Consider the following 22,082-nt stretch of genomic DNA (forward strand, 5'->3'; position numbering starts at 1 on the left):
CGAGTCTGGATGGCTTTGTCAAAGCCTTATGTATGGTATGTATCACAACAAAATGTTTGAAAAAATACTCACACATGTTTTGACTCCATATTGTTTCTCCACTTTTTCTTTCAATTGTTTGAAACAGGTTTCCAATCTCTCATGGAAAGGCCTCAATGCTTCGGTTACCTTCTCACCATGAATTCGGACTCCCTCGTTCAGGAATGGAATCTAAACAATTTTAGAAAATGCACAATGATGCCAATGTTCGACAACAACAATTCTCACTTGTACAGACATTGGGCGGGATTCTCCAGGAATCGGCGGGGCGAGCAGAAACGGCGCAGTGGAGTGGCGGGAACCACTCGGGCGTCGGGCCACCCCAAAGGTGTGGAATCCTCCGCACCTTCAGGGGCTAGGCCGGCGCTGGAGTGGTTTGTGCCCCGCCGGCAGGCGTGGAAGACCTTTGGCGCCACGCATGCGCGGGAGCATCAGCGGCTGCTGATTTCATCCCCGCGCATGCGCAGGGGCGGGTTCACCTTCGCGCCGGCCATCGCGGAGGCTTACACAGGCGGCGCGGAGGAATGGAGTGCCCCCACGGTGGGCTCCAGGGCCAAATCGCCCCCCGACACCCCTCCAGGACCCCGGAGCCCACCTGCGCCGCCAGGTACCGCCGGTAAGGGACCAACTCCAATGTACGCCGGCGGGACTTGCATAGGGCGGGAGGGACTTCGGCCCATCGCGGGCCGGAGAATCGCCGAGGGGGGGGCCCGCCGACTGGCGCGGCGCGATTCCCGCCCCCGCCAAATCTCCGGTGCTGGAGAATTCGGCAGCCGGCGGGGGCGGGATTCACGCCGCACCCCCGGTGATTCTCCGACCCGACGGGGGGGTCGGAGAATCCCGGCCATCGTCTTTCACAGAACAAATGTCTCAAAATGTTTTACAGGAGATGGAGGAATTGGGACGCAATGTATGCAGGGCGTTCAAAGATACTCGGCGAGGTTCACTAGTCTCCCCACGAGTGGTGCGTTTCTCGGCAGAGGAAGGTGGCCCGCCGTTGGTTGGCGACGGGATCTTCTGGTCCCACTGCTGTCAATAGGATTTCCCATTTAATCCACCCATGGTGCAGGGAAACCCCTGGCGGGGGGGGTGTCGGTGGCAGGACTGGAACATCCCACTGGCATGAACAGCCAAAAGATCACGCCCACTGGCAATGAAACAAGTTTGGTGAAATAAAAACAGCTAGTGCTTGAAAAACTCAGTAGTCTGGAAGCATCAATGGAGAGAAAATGTTAACATTTTGCGTCCAATATATGTCTTCCTCAGAACTGAATGGAGGTAGATTTGTTTTATGCTGTTGAAGGGGGAGGGTGAAGGTCAGGAAAAGATTCAAGGGCAGGAGAGATTAAATAACAAAGACGACATGGAGCAAAAGGCAAAGGTAGTTATAATGGTTGTAGTAAAGAAACAAAGCATTAGTCCAGAGTAACGATTGGTTGGCGACGGGATCTTCTGGTCCCACTGCTGTCAATAGGATTTCCCATTTAATCCACCCACGGTGCAGGGAAACCCCTGGCGGGGGGGGTGTCGGTGGCAGGACTGGAACATCCCACTGGCATGAACAGCCAAAAGATCACGCCCACTGGCAATGAAACAAGTTTGGTGAAATAAAAACAGCTAGTGCTTGAAAAACTCAGTAGTCTGGAAGCATCAATGGAGAGAAAATGTTAACATTTTGCGTCCAATATATGTCTTCCTCAGAACTGAATGGAGGTAGATTTGTTTTATGCTGTTGAAGGGGGAGGGTGAAGGTCAGGAAAAGATTCAAGGGCAGGAGAGATTAAATAACAAAGACGACATGGAGCAAAAGGCAAAGGTAGTTATAATGGTTGTAGTAAAGAAACAAAGCATTAGTCCAGAGTAACAGTTAAAGGCAAATGTTGATGGCAGAATAAAGTATTACTCTGTCTGAAAACAAAATCATTGGCCATGATTTTCCACTCCCACTTGCAACGTGTGGGTTTGGTGATGGGAACGGAAAATATCGCTAGACGTGCAAAGTTGCCTTTTACATCAGTGTAAACACATGATGCAATTGTCCCCTCCCCCTTTCAGTGACGGGACTGGTTTCCCAGCGTTCAACGTCAAGAGCTTTTCTCCTGGTGTCTGCGTGGGTTTCCTCCGAGTGACTCCAGTTTCCTCCCACAATCCAAAGATGTGCAGATTAGGTGGATTGGCTATGCTAAATTGTCCCTCAGTGTCCAAGGATGTGTGGGTTATGTGGGGTTACGGGGATAGGGTGGGAGCTGGGGCCTAGATAGGGTGCTATTTCAGAGGGTTGGTGCAGGCTCGATGGGCCTCCTTATAAACTGTAGGAATTTTAGGAACATAATTTGAATGCATTAACATGTATTTATTAGGCCCGTATGTGGGAATCATTCCCCCCCCTCCCCCACCACCATCAAAAAATCCATCCATGGCAATGTGGCAGCAGAACGGCAGGAAGCCCGACTGGTCTCTGAAGGTGTGCACTTGGCAAGATGACCTCCCGTGGGGCTCAGGCACCAATTCACTACTGTTGTAGTGCTAGAGCAGTGCCTGGGTAGTGCCGTGATAGTGCCAGTAGGGTGCCAGGATGGTGCTGGAAAGATGAAGCAGGGGGTGGCATTAGATGCCTGTGACACTGGAACTTACTCTGGGGAGATGGCAACTGTATACGCCGGATGGGTTGCACCTGAACAGAGCTGGGTTTGAGTTCCTTGCGGGGTATTTTGTTAGTGTTGTTGGGAGGGCTTTAAACTAACTCAGTAGGGGTGTGGGAACAAACAGGAAATATTAAAGAGGAATAACAGGATGCACAAAATACTGGGAGGGACAGAGAATAATAAGTTAATAAATGAAGTCAGAGTAAGGGAGAAAGTAATGATGTCTAAATCTGGGTTATCGTGCATGTATATGAATGTACAGAGTATAGTAAATAAGATTGGTGAGTTACAGATGCGGACTGCGTTGTAGAAATATGTTGTCGTGATAACAGACCCGGCTCAAGGAAGGGTTGGATTGAGTGATAAACATTCCTAGGCACAAGGTGTTCAGAAAACATAGGAAAGGAGCACGGGTGGTGGTATTGCTTACGGAAAGTATTGCAGTGCTGGAGAAATAGGATGTCCCAGAGGGCTAAAGGACAGAATCAATTTGTTTAGAGCTAAGGAACAAGAAGGGTGCAATTTACATTGCACGGTGTAGTCAACCAGTGTGAAAGATGTAGAAGAACAAATTTACAGGAAAATTACAGTGAGATTGAAATTTTATAGAATAGTTATAATGGGGAACTTTAATTATCCAAATGTAGACAGTGCTAATGTAAAGGGTGGAGAGGGGCAAACGTTCCGAGATTGTATTCAGGAAATTTTTCTACAGCAAAATGTCCAGTCCAACAAGAAACAATGCACTATTGGACCTGGTTCTTGGAAATGAGGTGGCCCAGTAGATCAAATTTCATTGGGGTACATTTAGGAGACAGTGATCATTGTACTGTAAGGTTTAGGATGATGATAGAAAAGGAAAATAGGCAATCCAGAGTACAAATAATTAACTAGGATCTGACTTCAATGGGGCAAGAACAGAGCTGAGTTGGTTAGACTGGAACAAAAGGTAGGCGGGAATAACTGCAGCTGTATAATAGACTACCTTCAAAACAGAAATGGTCCGGACACAGTCAAGGTACATTCCCTTAAAAGAAAAAGATAGGGTAAACAAATCCAGAGCTCCCTGGATGAAACAAAATATAGAAATTAAGATAAGGAAGAAAAAGTATGTTTATGACGTGTCAGGTAGAAAATACAGTTGAGAACCAAGAGAAATACAGAAGGTTCAGAGGGGAGGTGAAAAAGCACATCAGAGGAACATAGAGGAATTATGAGGAAAGACAGACAGTCAACAAAAAGGGGAATCCCAAATTCTTTATAGGCATATAAATAATAAAAGGGTGGTAAAAGGAGTAGGACCGAGAAAAAGAAATGAACACATGGAGGCTGGGAGCATGACGGAGGTAATAAATGTATACTTTGCATCCATCTTTACCAAGGAGGTAGATGCTACCCAGGTCATGGCGACAAGTAAGGAAATTCTGTCCCTAGAAGAGTTCATAATTGATAAGGAGAAAGTGTTGAATAGATTGTCGCTACTTAAAGTTGACAAAGCACCAGGACGGGGTGAAAATGCAACCAAGGATATTGAAAGAAGTGAAAATGGAAATGGGAGGGGCGCTTGCCATAATTTTCCAGTCTTCTCCAGACCCAGGGGAGGTGCCAGAGAACTGCAGAATTGGAAATGTCATGCCCTTGTTCAAAAGGTTGCAAGAAAAAACCCAGCAATTACAGAGTAGTCAGTTTAACATCAGTGGTGGGTAAATTTCCAGGAATAATTATTTTGGATAGAATTGGAAGTCACGTGGAAAAATGTAGGTTGATTAGAAGAGCCAGCATGGGTTGAGGTTTTTTAAATTAATTTACGGGATGCGGGCGTCGTTGGTTAGGCCAGCATTTATTGCCCATCCCTAGATGCACTAGAAGGTGCTGGTGAGTTGCCTTCTTGAACCGCTGCAGTCCTTCATGTGTAGGTTCCCCCCCTTGATGTTAGGGAGGGAGTGCCAGGATTTTCTCCTAGCAACAGCAAAGGAATGACGATATATTTCCAAGTCAGGGTGGTGAGTGATTTGGAGGGGGTGTCATTCATCCTCCAGGTGATGGGTTTCCAAGGTATCTGCTGCTCATGTCCTTCTAGATGGTGGTGGTCATGGGTTTGGAAGGTGCTGTTTAAGGAACCTTGGTGAGTTACTGCAGTTCATCTTGTAGTTTGTACACAAGGCTGCCACTATTCGTCCGTGGTTGAGAGTTTGAATGTTTGAGGAAGGAGGAGCAGTCAAGCGGGCTGCTTTGTCCTGGATGGTATTGAGCTTCTTGAGTGTTGTTGGAGTTTCATTAATCCAGGCAAGTGGATTCCATTACACTCCTGACTTGTGCCTTATAGATGGTGGACAGACTTTGGGGGGTCAGGAGGTGAGTTACTCGCCATAGGATTCCTAGCCTTTGACCTTCCCTGGTACCACAGTATTAATGTGGCTAGTCCAGTTCAGTTTCTGATCAATGATAACCCCCAGGATGCGGATTGTGGGGGGTTCAGCGATGGTAATGTCACTGAATGTCAAGGGGCAATGGTTAGATCCTCTCTTGTAGGAGGTGGATTTGCCTGGAACTTGTGTGGTGAGATTGTAACTTGCCACTTGTTAGCCCAAGCCTGGATATTGTCCAGGTCTTGCTGCAATTGGACATGGACTGCTTCATTATGAGGAGTCGCGAATGGTGTAGTCATCCGCAAACATCCCCACTTTGTCTTGTTTGATGTAGGAGTGCAATGTTTTGGAGGTGGAAACAGGTGGTTTTGTGACAGACCACATGTAGGATTTGAAGCACAGTTCAGAGTCAAACAGGTCAATCCTGTTCACAGAGAACAAAATCAGAAAATACTGGACAATCAGCAGGTCTGACAGCATCTGCAGAGAGAAAAGGGAGCTAACGTTTTGAGTCTGGATGACACTTTGTCAAAGTTCACAGAGCTTCACAGAGAACTCGAGTTCAGGCTGAAAACGGGGTCGATTATAAATTTTATAATATTGGCAGGTAGGGTTAACTGATATTATCAGCCTTAAATCAACATCTGCAGGAATAAGCCCCTTTTGAGATTCCAAGTGACTACATTTATTTTCGAATGCATGTTTATTTCAATCCTTTTCTGCTAATGTTTTTGGATTGTTGCACTGTTTCTTAATATCATCCAAACATCTCCAGGCACCCATTTACAGTAACTTAGTTACCTGACCATATCTTTACCAATACCCTTAAACATCAGTTTATTCTAATTCATTTTTATTCTTCCTACTTGTTTTTGATTTCTCTATCATTTAGTCTTAAGTGGGGTTACTGGAATAATGTTGGGGCTCTTTCCAATGGTCGGTGCAGACTTGATGAGCCGAATGGCCTCCTTTTGCACTGTAGACATTCTACGATTCTAAGTAAGCAAACCTGCTTAATAATGTTTTCATAAACATAGTTCTCGAAATTAAATGTGTCATTTTTAATACTTAAACACAAATAATCATATTTTCTCACTCATTCTTGGCAAAGGGATATGCATTACAAGATATTTATTGGATTGTCCAGTTAATTTAAACTCATTGTTATGAATTCATGGCATGACAGCATTCCTTTCATGCCTAAAAGCAAATTTGGGTGTATTGTATTGTAACTATATTGCTGGCATAATAAACTGAATTTGCTCAATATATTCAATTCTGTGCAGTGTGTTGTTACTTTTATTTTAATCTTTTGGGTTGAGTGTTAAGTGAAGAAATGAATAGTGTACTGAAAGTTAGTGATTATAGTGCTTAAAGATGATAAAGACGTTTCATCTTTTTGCATCCACTGTTGGCAACAAGTACTCCCTGCTGCATAGTTTGACACTATAATGCACTAACACTAAAGTGTTACAACTTCAACATCAGTGTTGTTGTTACAACAGCAATGCAATAATTTCATTTCTCAAACCAGCCACTGTTGTGCAATTATTGCTGAAATATACATCAATTTATGTATAGTATAGAGGCGATAACTTTAATAGAGAAATGCAAACTTTCAGTGAATGGCTGAAAGATCACAGAATCATAGAATCTACGGCACGGAGACAGGTCCTTTGGCCCAAACTGGTGCACGCCAACCAAAAAGCCCATCTAAGCTCACCCCATTGGGCCATATGACAAAACTTCAAGTATTAAGACTTTTACTTTAATATTCAAACCAAAAGCTTTGACTTACTAAGCTTTTATTGTAGCACTAGAACACACTAGAATGCTGTTTCACTGGCAACTACACTCTAAATTACAGAAAAGATCACCCATTTAACAGTTAAAATGACTGAAAATCTCCCTCTAGGGTTATATCTGTCCCTTCATTCTCAAGGAACCAGTTCAAATGCTTCTTCTCTCCTTTTTCCAGCCCGATAACATCTAATCTGCAAACTGACTTTCATGGCGTGGGTTACCCGATAACTCCCTCTGGCAAAAATGCAACACCCACTTGCATTATTCATTATGTATTGTTTATTGATAAAATCTGACACACACATGTGCCAAGGTACAGAGAAAAGTATTATTCTGCATACAGACCTGACAACTCCATACGTATATAGATTGGTACAACATACAAAAAATAATTCCAACTGTAAGAAAGGAAAAATGCATTGAAAGATCAATTTAATATAGAGGGTGTGATTCTCCCAAAAAATATCTCAGTTAATTTGCGGCGGGTTTTTCAGGGAGTTTCTTACCGGCAGCTATTCAATGACACGTAGTCACATTTTTGGGCCCTGGGGAGTTTCTCACCGGTTTAGCCCACAATTCGAATTTTTTTTAGCCAGAGATCTGGCTGACATTTTGAAAAGGTGCTCCGATCTCTAAGTGTGCTTGTGGATCCCCCACACACCCCCACCCATTGGTATTGTCACCCCCCCCCCCCCATACACATGGATACTAGGCAGTGCCAAGGTGCCCACGTTCAGGGGGAGGGCCAACTTGCACTTATCCTTACCACCTGGGGTCTCCTTACTAAAACCCGTAATTTTGTGTCAGAACTGGGAAAACTGTCTCATAGACTAGTCAAGCAACAGCTTGACATGGTCATACTCACTAATTCATACCTTAAAGGCAGTATCCCAGATACCACCATTACCATCCTGGGTATGTCTTCTCCCAGTGGCAGGGCAGACCTACTAGAGGTAGCAGCACAGTGGTATACAGTTAGGGGTGTTGCTCAGGGGGTCCTTAACATTGACCCCATACCTCATGAAGTCTCATGGCATCAGGTCAAACATGGAAAGGAAATCTTCTGCTGGTTACCAGCCACACACTTAACACAAGGTCTCTGGTTTCAGCCTCCCATGAAGCTCATGGGCATCTTCTTTTTAAAAAAAATAATTTTTATTGAGGTTTTCACAAAATATCAACAACAAAATGAAAAAGAAACCCAATAGAATTAAATACAGAACAAAATAAAACCCCTGTGCCCCCCTCCCCCCTATACATAAATAATAAATTAACACAAAGCAAACATAGCAAATATATATACCCCCTCACATCCCCCAGTGTAAACAAACAAAAATAAAATAGAATCCCCCCCTCCCGGGTTGCTGCTGCTGCTGACCATTGTCTACCGTTCTGCCAGGAAGTCCAAGAACGGTTGCCACCGCCTGAAGATCCCTTGTACCGATCCCTTTAAGGCGAATTTCACCCTCTCCAATTTAATAAACGCCGCCATATCGTTGACCCAGGATTCCACGCTTGGGGGCCTCGCATCCTTCCACTGAAGAAGTATCCTTCGCCGGGCTACCAGGGACGCAAGGGCCAGAATACCGGCCTCTTTCGCCTCCTGCACTCCCGGCTCCCCTGCAACCCCAAATATTGCGCCCAACACACCTGACCTCACCCCCAAAGAACCGGCTCATCCTTGTCCCGGTCATGTGTGCCCTGTGACGCACCTTAAACTGTATGAAGCTGAGCCTCGCGCACGAAGAGGAAGAGTTCACCCTCCCTAGGGCATTTGCCCATGACCCCTCCGCGATCTCCTCTCCCAACTCCTCCTCCCACTTACCTTTCAACTCCACCACCGAGGCCTCCTCTTCCTCCTGCATCACCTGGTAAGTTGCCGAGATCTTCCCCTCTCCAACCCCCCCCCCCCGCCGAGAGCACCCTGTCCTGTACTGTGCACCCCCCCCCCCCACCCCCCCGAGAGCACCCTGTCCTGTACTGTGCGTGGCAGCAGCCATGGGAATTCCACCACTTGCCGCCTGGCAAACGCCCTTACCTGTAAATACCTAAAGGTGTTCCCCGGGTGGGAGCCCATACTTCTCCTCCAGCTCACCCAGGCTCATGAACTTCCCATCCACAAACAGGTCCCCCAACCTTCTTATCCCTGCCCTGTGCCACCCTGAAAACCCTCCATCTCCCTGGGACAAACCGGTGGTTCCCCCGTATTGGGGTTCACACCGAGGCCCCACTTCCCCCCTGTGTCGCCTCCACTGCCCCCAGATTTTGAGGGTAGTCGCCACTACCGGGCTCGTGGTATACCTCATTGGAGGGAGCGGCAGCGGCACCGTTGCCAGCGCCTCCAGACTCGTACGCTCACAAGACGCCGTCTCCAGCCTCTTCCATGCAGCCCCCTCCCCTCCATCACCCACTTGCACACCATCGCCACATTGGCGGCTCAGTAGTACCCACAGAGGTTGGGCAGTGCCAGCCCCCCCAATCCCTACTCCGCTCCAGGAACACCCTTCTCACCCTCGGAGTCCCTCGCGCCCACACAAACCCCGTTATGCTCCTGTTGACCCGCCTAAAGAAGGCCTTCGGGATAAGAGTGGGGAGGCACTGGAACAGGAACAGAAACCTTGGGAACACCGTCATCTTAACTGACTGCACCCTACCCGCCAGGGACAGTGGCAACGCCTCCCACCTCTTGAACTCCTCCTCCATTTGGTCCACTAGCCTCGTGAAATTAAGTCTATGCAGGGCCCCCAAGCTCCTGGCCACCTGGACCCCCAAATACCTGAAACTCCTCTCCGCCCTTTTTAGTGGGAGCTCGCCAATCCCCCTTTCCTGGTCCCCTGGGTGAACCACGAACAACTCGCTCTTCCCCATGTTGAGCTTGTACCCTGAGAAATCCCCGAACTCCGAGGATCCTCATTACCTCCGATTCCCCCCACCGGGTCCGCCACATATAGCAGCAAGTCGTCCGCATAGAGCGACACCCTATGCTCCTCCGCACCCCGCACCAACCCCCTCCAGTTCCTCGACTCCCTCAGTGCCATAGCCAAGGGTTCAATCGCAAATGCAAAGAGCAGGGGGGGGATAGGGGACACCCCTGCCTCGTCCCTCGATGCAACCAAAAGTACTCGGACCACTTCTTGTTCGTGGCCACACTCGCCATCGGGACCTCGTACAACAGCCTAACCCACCTGACAAACCCCTCCACAAACCCGAACCTCTTCAGCACCTCACACAAGTACCCCCACTCTACCCTATCGAAGGCCTTCTCAGCGTCCATCGCCACCACTATCTCCGCCTCCCCCTCCCTCACCGGCATCATAATAACGTTCAGGAGCCTCCGCACATTCGCGTTCAACTGCCTCCCCTTCACTCATGGGCATCTTCAATCCACATCCATTCAAATTATGGCAAGGGGAAACCTGATGCACAAATTAAATACTGTCTTGTGAGTGACTGTTGCCATCTAGAACATGGAACATATAACATCTGAATGTCTAACTCACAAATATGAAGGCTGTATTATAGCACCACTATTGACTGAGCTGGATGAGTCCTGAAGGACATAGCTGCAAGATGTGGCCTGCAACAAGTGGTGGGAGAATCAACAAGAGGGGAAAACCTACTTTACCTTGTCCTCACTAATCTACCTGTCACAGACATATGTGCCCATGACAGTATTGGTAGGAGTGACTACTGCACACTGGTGAAGCTACAGCACAGCACTACTTACATGCAATAGACAGAGCTAAGAGATTCCACAATCAATAAATCAGATCTAAGCTCTGCAGTCTTGCCACATCCAGTCATAAATGGTGGTGGACAATCAAACAACTAACAGGAGGGGAAGGTTCCACTAATAACCCCATTCTCAATGATGGGGGAGCCAAACATATCAGAGCAAATTACGAGGCATTTGCAACCACCTTCAGTCAGAAGTGTCAAGTGGATGATCCATCTCGGCCTCCTCCTGACATCAGCCACCAATCTTCAACCAATCTGATTCTCTCATGTGATATCAAGAAACAACTCAAGGAGCTGCAAGTTGCAAAGCCTCTGGCAACATTCCGATAGTAGTTCTGAAAACCTTTGCTCTAGAAAAAGCCACTTTCCATTACATCTACGTGACAATTTGGACAACTGCCCAGGTATGTACAATCCATAAAAATGTAAACAAATCTCCTTGGCTAATTACCATGTCATCAATCTACTCTTGATCATCAGTAAAGTGTTGGAAGGTGTCATCAATAGTCCTATCAAGCGACACTTACTCTTATACAGTCACTAGATTCTATGAGGCATCAGCTAAAATGTAAATACAATTACACCAGTAATTAGCAGTTCAATCAGTTTCTTTCATTATCTTCTTCGTAAAGTATTCCATCATTTTAGTTTTGTGTTATTTTGATAGCTGTTTGATGAGCATTTTGAAAAAAAATGTAGTACCTCTGTAACTGTCCACAGCATGGTTTTAAGAATTGGATTTTAAGGCTTTTATATTCTGCTGTATCATAATCTGAAATATGTCACAATATGTGGGCAAATATATATTTCAAATACTTGCTGGAAAATGGTTCGGTGGTGAGTGGGAGGTTGTGCCCCAGTAGCATTCTCTTGCATGACTAAGGGCATGGAACAATGCGTGGGCAGACAGCAAATAAGACGAGATACAGATTTGTGGAAGGAGCTTTGTGCAGATTTGTACAGCTGCAGGGATAAAACAAATATGTTTTTAAACACTAACTTAAAGGTCAGAAGCTCTCCCACTCATAAAAATTGACTGAACTGTATGATGGCAGAATTCCATTCCTCATGAAGATAGCTTTTGTCACTGAAACAGGTTCTTGATTCAAGTCATGATATGTGCCAAACCACCGGATCATCTCATTAACTCTGATACAGCATCAGACAAACCATACAATGCAATTTCCAGAAACATAAAACTATTGTTTTGCATAGTTAGAGGTAAATAAATGTAAAAAATAAATTTAACTGCATTCCTCAATAGTGTCTGACAAAAATAATATTTTCTGCCATAACCTTTTTACATTACAGCCTTCATGTTCTGCTTCAGCCTAGAATATTCAGATCACCTGAGGTGTAATTTTAACTCCCCCCATCCCCCCCCTCGCCCACCCCATGTGAAGGTCAGGTGAGTTAAAATGCAGCTGTGGACTTGTGCAGTACTTCCTGACTCCAATTTGGACCACTCCAATTTTCATTGGCAGACAGCAAAGGCACCCTGCCTGATGCCAGCGGGATTATTCTTAAATATACAGATTGGGCTCTAATCTGCCAGTCTAACCTGAAGCCTGAGAGGAAGAACAGTGGTGGCATTCCAAACGTGCCAGGAACAGTAGTCAAGGCCAAAATATTCTTCCTTCTTATGGCATTACCACGTGCCTGCACACAACATTTAATTATCTCTATTTGTGCTTATCACTATAATGTTAATCATATCCTTAATGAGCCATTCACCTAGCTTTTCTTGTAAATATTAATTGACACACCATTAACTCGGTGTCTTGTCCACATTTCAATTATTCTGTAGGTGAAGAATTAAGTTCTTCCAGTTACAAATCTTGCTTCAGGGTTTCTAATTTATACATGTATTTTTTGTTCACAATTAAAGAGATACTCGTGTATTAACCATTTAATTTTGTAGGTTCAAGAAAATTCTGATCTCTTTATCCCAGAGAGTTGTAATGCTGGAAAAATAAAGTTACTGCAATAGAGAAGCAAAATATTGTGGATTCTAAAAAATCGAAATAAACACAGTTCTGGAAATGAAAATTATCTGATTTTTTGAGATAGCAGTTACTGGTAATAATTCTGTTTTTATCTTTTTCAGCTCCTCTACTCATTTTTGTTTTCTCACTTGTTCCACTTTCTCTCTCCCTTTTTATCATTTAATGACTCCTGCCTATCCCCTATCATTGATCTCCACTCTTCTTCATCCCCCACCTTTCTCAGCCTCTGCACTTGTTTAAAATCTGTTTCATCTTTAACTTTTCCAGTTCTGCTGAAAAGTCATTAACACTGTTTCTCTCCTCACATATATTGGCTGACCGACTGAGTATTCCCAGAATTCGGTGCTTTTATTTACCTAAAGAAAGCTATTTAAACAGTATAAATAACGCTATTTTTATTACAGATTTCAAGCATCCCTGTAATATTAACGACTAAATTAAATACAAAGTAGAATTTATAAACATTTTTAAGTGGCTTTACATTTGCCATGCTTGTTTTCTACTCTTATTATTTTAACTTCATTTTTTCTATCCATATTTTATCAATTTTAATTGTTTTCACTAATTGGAGCTGACATGTTTAATTATTTTATCCTTTTTCCCAATATTTCCTGTACCCATTTTGAAGGTGGATCAAGGAAAGCAATCTTTAAAGACCTTGGGCGCGATTCTCCCAAAAGGGAATAAAGTTCCCGAGTGAGCGTGTTTAGCCGCGTGTTTCCCGGAACTCGCAGTGCCGAGAAACACATGGCTTTTCTTCGTGACTCATGTTGAATAAAGGGCCTGAACGGGGAACGTGCGGTTGAGGCCGCACATAACCCTGTTTTGTACAGTGGGGAGCTCTGCTCACCAGAACTCCCCATTGCAGCGAGAGATCGGGACAACATTTTTAAATGGCGTCCCGATTTCCGAGGCCCCCCCGAAATAATCCCTGACCCCACCCAGCCCAAACTCAATATGGGAGGGTCCCCTCCCTCACCTGGGACCCCCCTCACCTCCCTCAACATCCACACCGGGAAACCCTGGCCAGATCGCGCATGGGTGCAAACAATGCCAGCTTGGCACCTTGACATTGTCAACCTGGCTCCCTGACAGTGCCCATTCCAGCTGGCAGTGCCATCTGGGCACCTTGGCAGTGCCCAGCTGGCACCCAGGTGGCACTGCCAGGGTGCTAGGCTGGCACCAGGAGTAAGCACCACCCTCCCCAAAGGGCATGCAGCTGGGAGTCTCTGATCCCCTGGGAGACCCCGAGTGCCTGTTGTTCAATCCCAAAGCCTCAGGTACGTCAGGAATCTGCACTTTAGAGTGAGGCAGATTTGCTAAAAAAACTCACCCTGCCCATTGTGGCCGTGATTCACATCGCAATGTCTCGCGAGATTGCGTTGAATCGCATGAGGCATTGTGAGCCGGATAGATCCCGGGAGCAGGGTTTCCCGGCTTCAAGGGCCACACTGCATCACAGCGAGCTGCTTTTCCGGCGCAGCGTGGCCGTTGGATCACGCCCCCTGTTTGTACAAGCAGCCTAGTTTGGTCACTGCATGGATGAAATTGGTCAATCCCAAATGTAAACATTGGGTCAAAACCAGGAAGTGCTTCATTATAATGGATTCAACCACGGAAAACTTTTACTAAACTGTAACTAATGATGGATGTGACGATCTATTCAACACAGGATGGATTTAGTTAATAAATGACAATTAGGAAATTCTGGGGAGGCCAAAATCACACCATTTACTGAATACTCTTTGGAGTCATAATTCAAAAGCATTGCATTTTGTGTCTTAGGACATGATATTTGGTTTGACTTCCTCTAGGGCAGATAGAATTAACATCTGCCACTACTCACCACCCTAATAGATGGATATATGATGTATACTTTGCTCAGAACAATAATCACAGGCAGGCTGATGTGCATATTTATGATTCAATTATATCTCAGGTGCTTTGACAGACCGGGCATGGTTTAAGGGATTGACTCATAAAAAAGGATAAAATTAGCATCTTTATCAATGGAAAAAAAAAACTTTGGTATATTTTTCTTGGGTTCAGTACCGCAAAATCCTAATGAAACAGAACATTAAAATACTCTCTGAATTATAAGACTATATTTGCCTGTATCTGCATGGGTCTCACCCCCACAACCCAAAGATGTGCAGGTAGGTGGATTGGCCACGCTAAATTGCCCCTTAATTGGAATTTAAAAAAAGATTAATAAGACTATATTTGACTTTAATTGAAGCACACATTAACAATACAGGTAGACTGCTGGCTGGGCAGATCACACAGATGGATACCACATATAAACCTGTATTAGAATATGAAATAGGGCCAACTTGACTCATCTGCGTGTAATTAAGAAGCATTTAAAAGAAAGCTGGCATTTAACAAAAATGCACACCATGGTTTCATGATTAGAGCAGCCCTCAGATGTATAGCTTTTTAAAAAACTAAGTAATATATCCTATTGGAACATTCTTAAATGAAAACAATTATCAGTTCTTTCCCCTTGCATACAGCTTTTTTTTCAGCAAGTTATGATTTATTCTAAATGATATATCATTAGCCCAATATAATTTGATATTTCTAAGGAAGCTAGACTGATGGAACATTTACTCATTAAACACAGTCCAAATCAGGGGGTTACAGAAAAAAGGCAGGGGTGCCATGGTCTTTGGGCAATGTCATATAATAAACTTTCATCTCCTCTCTTAAAGATTGCAAAATGTTGAAAATTTTAGAACTTTGGTTGAAGGTAGGAAGTGGTTGGAAGGATTTGGGCTGTAATCACTGTGGTATATAAATAGTATGGACAGGAATTTCAACATTTGCATACGGCACCAAATTAGAACTATAGTTGATGCTATGCAAGACAAAACACAAGACAACAGCAACAAACTTGAAGAGTGGGAATATAAATGACGGAAAAATGTCAATATAGATGTGTGAGGTAGTGCATTTTATACAGATAATAAGGAGACCCTGTAATCCTTGGAAAATAAATGTCTAATTAAGATAGAAATTTAGGGGCATAGATTCACAAATCATTAATAGTATTAATGCAGGTTAACAAAGCCATAAAATGTGCAAACAAGAGTTTATTTCGAGAGAAGCAGAAATGAAAAACAAAGAAGTTATTACATAGAATTACATAGAACATACAGTGCAGAAGGAGGCCATTCGGCCCATCGAGTCTGCACCGACCCACATTAATCCCTCACTTCCACCTTATCCCCGCAACCCAATAACCCCTCCCAACCTTTATGGACACTACGGGTAATTTAGCATGGCCAATCCACCTAACCTGCACGTCTTTGGACTGTGGGAGGAAACCGGAGCACCCGGAGGAAACCCACGCGGACACGGGGAGAACGTGCAAACTCCGCACAGACAGTGACCCAGCGGGGAATCGAACCTGGGACCCTGGCGCTGTGAAGCCACAGTGATAATCACTTGTGCTACCGTGCTGCCCTAAAGTTATGTTTAATATTCTTCAGAACTAAGTTCAAAAGAAGAGTCATATTGGACTCAAAGGGCGTTATTCTCCCCTACCCGGCAGGGCGAGGGGTCCCGGTGGGATGGAGTGGCGTTAACCACTCTGGCGTGGGGCTGCCCCAAAGGTGCGGATTTCTCCGCACCTTTAGGGGCCAAGCCCTCACCTTTAGGGGATAGGCCCACACCGGAGAGGTTGCCGTCCCGCCGGCTGGCGTGGAAGGCCTTTGGCGCCACGCCAGCCGGGGCAGAAGGGACTCCGGCGGCCGGCGGAAGTCTGCGCATGCGTGGGAGCGTCAGCTGACGTCATCCCCCGCATGCACAGTGGGGGGGGGGGGTCACCTCCGCATCAGCTATCGCGGAGGCTATGGCCGACTCGGAGGGGAAAGAGTGCCCCCATGGCACAGGCCTGCCCGCGGATCGGTGGGCCCCGATCGCGGGACAGGCCACTGTGGGTGCACCCCCCGGGGCCAGATCGCCACCCCCCCCACCCCAGGACCTGAAAGAAAAGGTTTGTCAGGGATTGAAGCAGGCTCCTCCCATTGCATTCATAATAAAAACTTCTAAAACACCCCATTTATTTGTTCATGGTGATGGCTATTAAAGGTAAAGAGAGCCTAGCACTCATCCTTCAGTCTCAGTTAACAAATACTGTTAAGTGCACAATTATTGCCCAGTTATTGGGGAAGTGTGACCATTGTTAAGAACTGGAATACACTACACAATCTGGGAGGAATGATAAGAGTATCAAATCATGCCGCAAATGCCAATCTGTAATTATGCACAACACCTACAAACAGAACTTTTATATTGGGCATGATCTTCCCAAAAGGGAACAAAGTTCCCGAGGGGAAGCGCGTTTAACCGCGTATTTCCCGGCACTCAATAGTGCCGAGAAACACACAGTTATTCAACGTGACGCGCTTTGAATAAGGGGTCTAAATGGGGATCAGGCAGCCGAGGTCACACATAGCACCCTTTTTTACAACGGGGAGCTCTGCTCGCCGGAACTCCCCCGTTGTAGCGGGAGATCGGGATGCCATTTAAAAATCATGACCTCCCCCAGCCCAAAGGCAAAATGGGAGGTTGCCCACACCCCCAACACACATGGCAGGCAACACCAGCCCAATCATGCGCATGCAAAAAATGCCACCTTGGCAATGCCCCTGCCAGTGCCAGGCTGGCACCCAGGTGTCACTGCCATGGTGGTAATCCGGCATTTCCAGGGTACCAGGATGGCACTGCCAGGGTATCCAGGTGGCACCAGCAGTGGCAGAGCACCACCCTGCCCAAAAGGCATACAGTGGGGGCCTCCGATCCCGTTGGAAACTCCAAAGAGTGCCGTTCCATCTGGTTCCCATTTGCGGGGACCAGTACCAAACAGCACTCGCATGAGGTCACCGAGGCAAAGCGATTGAATCCCAAAGCCTCAGGTACCTTGGAAATCTGCACATTAGAGAAGGGTTTACTCTAACAGTCAGATTTGCCAAACACTGATCCCGCCCATTGTGGGTGGGATTCCCCTTGTAACGCCGCGGGGGTCTCCCGGCTTTCACCGGCCACGCTGCACTGCGCGAGCTGCTTTTCCAGCGCAGCATGGCCGGAAGATCATGCCCATTGTTACATTTAATTGGTCAGATGGCAAGACCCCTTTGAATCATCAGGTATTATAATTCATAGAATTTACAGTGCAGAAGGAGGTAATTTGGCCCATCAAGTCTGCATCGGCCCTTGGAAAGAGCACCCTCCCTAAGCCCACACCCCAGCCCTATCCTCATAACCCCATCCAACCCAACCTTTTTGGACACTAAGGGCAATTTAGCATGGCCATCTAACCTGCACATCTTTGGACTGTGGGAGGAAACCGGAGCACCCAGAGGAAACCCACGCAGACACGGGGAGAGTGCAAACTCCGCACAGACAGTAACCCAAGACGGGAATCGAACCTGGGACGCTGGAGCTGTGAAGCAACTGTGCTAACCACTGTGCTTCCATGCCCCCCCATACGTCACCATTTTTAAATAACTACCTTCTTTTTCAAAAAAAAGGTGTGAAATCTTTAGAAAAAGGTGTTTAAAGTGAACTTAAGTTTATTTTATATAACTCATTTTTTTGAATTTGTATTCCCAATGTGACAGAAGGTGCCACTGAAGTATAACAGGCTATGAGTGTATATGCAGGTCACTGTGTGCAGAATAAAAAACAGTGACAGAGAAAATATTGTTAAGTCGTTTAGTCTCAATTGGGATTATCTACTGACATTTCTGTGTCACAATCTGGAACTCATGATCTTGTGACATTTACTCTGTCAGATGAAGTGACAGACAACTTTTCACCAGTAAAAAATGCAGTACTCATTTTATATCTCATGTGTTGCTGTTTATTCCTTTCAAGCCACCAACATCTCAAGTGGTTAAAAATCATATGGACGTTACCTGCCACGCTATGAGGTCCTTGAGCTTTTCAATCTTTTCATGGTCTTCAGGGTGCTCCTGCAGATATTTTTCAGTGAAGAATGCCTGGTATAAAAAATACACTCATGCAGTTTTATTAAAAACAATTAGAAATCTATTTTAAGTAGTATTTCCATAATGGACTTTACATGGCTGGAAGTGAAACTGTTATTATTGCAAAATATGTGATGGGGGAAGATCAAGCTTGTAACTGTAAACCTTAGTACATGCACAACAAACATTTGCACCGGATGTAGAAAAATATGTAAACATAATGATTTATTTATCTATACCCTTGCTAAAATTAACTGAATTTGTCAAGATAAAATGTACTAGGGAAAAATGAATCATCTAAAATAGATTAAGGAATCTTAAAAAAAAAAATCTGATTATTCAATGATCGTGTAATTCAAACAAGAGTTTACAACTTTGACATCTGTATGGTAAATAGAAATGAAGGGGGGCAGGAATCAATGAACAAACCTTTTCATAATTGGTGAAACCTCCCATTACTGCAGGATCCACAATTCCGTTCAGCAGCATGGAGAGAGGGTTAATCGGCAGATTTGGGTCATTCATGTGCTGTTGAACCATATTATTGATCTTCTGATTTGTTAACTGCATTGTCTCCATAGCGTTCTCCAATGGGCTTATCTCAACCTACAAAGACAATATATGTGTGTCAAAATATAACCTTCAAACTAATACTTTTCTGCTTGAAGTAGTTATTATTTGAATGAGTTCTGATATAGTGATACCATGCTCTGAAAGCAAGAGATTAAGGTATTTTGCATTTTATTCAAGTGCACAATATTTTCGTATTTAGCTCTAATTTTCACCACTCTGACCAAATAGCAGCAATACATATTCCATAATCTGAAGAAAATCAGGACTCAAATGGTTTAATAATTCTATGGACTGATTTTTTAAAAATTAAAAATGAATGAGAATGCTATTATTTCTATCATGTCAGTTCTAGAAGGTTGCATTCCTCACAGTAATTTCCCTTAGAAGTCACCAATCTGTGCCTAAAGGTACAAATTATATGAAATTAAACAAATTAAAATGATTTAGTTTGCTTTAAGCATTGCTACAGTATTATTTCTTGGATAACAAAGATCCTGTCAAATATAATCTTGGAATTATGATTCAATTCCATAACCATAGGTAAAACATTAAAATACAGTTTATATAAAACTGCCTGCCTAATCTCATCATTATAGCCAACATCAATAAATATCCACAGTACAGAACAATGGCCTGGATTTTGAGGTCAGCTGCAAACAAATAACACTTCCCATTCTTTATACTGACAGCTTTCCACAGACTTTGCGTGGGCAGGTTATGATCACAAGGAGTCTAGTACAGTGTGCAATCATTTACAGGGAATATGGAATTATGAGCCCAGGGTAAGCAACAGCATAACTCTTCAACCAATCAGTTTGAAGAATCTTTACAATGGCACACAGCTTCCAAACCAGGAAGTGTAAAATTGAATATTTAATTCATCCTGAAGCCACATGCAGAAAGTGAAATAAAGAGAGGGAAAGAAAGATGGGTTAGAGAGAGAAAATGATTTAACATTTAAAAATAAATCTGCATCAATAATTAAAATCCAAAGGAATGAGATTCTACATACAAACTTATAAAAGTTAATTTCTAGTGCCAGAGAGGTTGTTTGGTAGTAATTGAGACATGGCACACTGTTAAAAATTCATTTTCATTTGAATGGGTGATACCTAAATTTGTCAACTTTATTTAATTCAGTCATTAGTAGATGAGTAATGCTACGCTTCTTAGGAGCTGCAGCTTTTGGGGGGGGGGGGAAATATTAATTGGATACAGGATTGGCCAGAGTCGGGATAAATGGGTCATTTTCAGGTTGGCTAACTGTAACTACTGGAGTGCTAAAGTGACCACTACAAGAGCTTCAACTACTTGCGATCTATAATTAATGACTTGGATGAAGTGACCAACGTTATTGTAGCCAGGTTTGCTAATGATGGAAAGATAGGTAGGAAATTGTGTGGAGGATACAAAGGGGACGATTCTCCCTCCACATTGTGCTCTGCACGCTTCCTGCTATTTCAGAGAATAGCAGGAGAGCTCCCAAACAGGATTCGCACCGGGCGGTGAATGTAGACACGCACATTTAAATGAGTATTTAAACTCTGTTAAATATGCATTTTTGCCACCCGTGTCTGCATGGGTCTCACCCCACAACACAAAGATGTGAACGGTACGTGGATTGGCCACATTAAATTGTCCCTTAATTGGAAAAAAATAATTGGGAACTCTAAATGTATTAAAAATAAATATGCATTTCCAGGTTTAGGTAGAGTTTCTCGACTCCTGGAATTCACCGCCCCTGCTTATTTGAAATCTTTTTTTAAATTTAGGGAAAATATTTGTTATGGCTTTGTTTGTCCAGGCGTATGAACTTGTGACTATCATTCCAAAAGGATTCAGAAAGATTATTTTTTACTAGTTTACTATCCAGAATTAATCACGATAGCAACCGTCTATATCACTTTAAAGTTTCAGTAAGTTGTGCTGTCTTTCTTCAATTACTTAAAGTTTCCTCTTCAGGCTTTCATACAATATGACAAATGATTTTCCTATCATCATTATCATTAGACGTCCTGCCAAGAATTGAATATACAACCTAGTACACAGCTTTGCAGAAAATGTTATTTGATTTTTGTTCACGCTGATGAGTGAGATGCTAAATAAAGTCTAATTTAAAGCAAACGTCAAAAGATAATCTATTCTAAACCCTACCAAACTCTGCTCATAACTCTCATTACGGAAGATCGATTCTCACTCAAACAGAAACCAAAATGTCAAAACAAAAAAAGCAGGCATATACAAATATAATTGTCTATCTTTTGACATTTTACTGCCTCCTTATGACAAAAATCATGTTTGCTTATGTTAATGCTGTTCTGATTCACTGATGTAGGGACAAGTTATACAAATTATGAATCAACTCACATCAAAAAGTGAATATTAATAGGTGCAATTAGACGTTATTTAGCATCTCACTCATCAGAGTGAACAAAAATCAAATCAAATTTTCTGCAAAGCTGTGTACTAGGTTGTATATTCATTTCTTGACAGGAAGTCTGATGATGATGATAGGAAAATGATTTGTCATGTTGTATGAAAACCTGAAGAGGAAACTTCAAGTAATTGAAGGGAGACAGCACAACTTACTAAAACTTTAAAGTGATATGGATGGTTGCTACCATGATCAAGTCTGGATAGTAAACTAGTAAAAATAATCTTTTTGAATCCTTTTGGAATGATCGTCATAAGTTGATAAACCTGGACAAACAAAGCCATAACAAATATTTTTCTCTTCCCACTAAAAGTGATATTGAGAAAAACGAATTTTCCCCACTTCAATGAATAGTAGTTTTGTTAATAAATACCTGGGGCGTGATTCTCCGACCCCCCCACTGGGTCGGAGAATTGCCAGGGGCTGGCGTGAATCCTGCCCCCACCGTGTCCTGAATCCTCCGCCACCAGAGATTCGGC

At 44.0% G+C, this 22,082-nt stretch overlaps 1 protein-coding gene across 1 annotated transcript in view; it reads right to left on the minus strand.

Annotated features, from left to right (window-relative positions):
* Positions 1-22,082, minus strand: part of dock1 (dedicator of cytokinesis 1) — an 850,868-nt gene that overhangs the window by 37,974 nt on the left and 790,812 nt on the right. The window contains exons 42-44 of the mRNA XM_072479204.1: positions 19,026-19,202; positions 18,525-18,608; positions 73-210 (exon numbers count right to left, since the gene is read on the minus strand). Coding sequence (XP_072335305.1) covers positions 73-210; positions 18,525-18,608; positions 19,026-19,202 — 399 coding nt within the window. The remainder of the gene's footprint in view (positions 1-72; positions 211-18,524; positions 18,609-19,025; positions 19,203-22,082) is intronic.

The sequence above is a fragment of the Scyliorhinus torazame genome, chromosome 16, assembly GCF_047496885.1.
Source record: "Scyliorhinus torazame isolate Kashiwa2021f chromosome 16, sScyTor2.1, whole genome shotgun sequence".
Taxonomy (NCBI): Eukaryota; Metazoa; Chordata; class Chondrichthyes; order Carcharhiniformes; family Scyliorhinidae; genus Scyliorhinus; species Scyliorhinus torazame.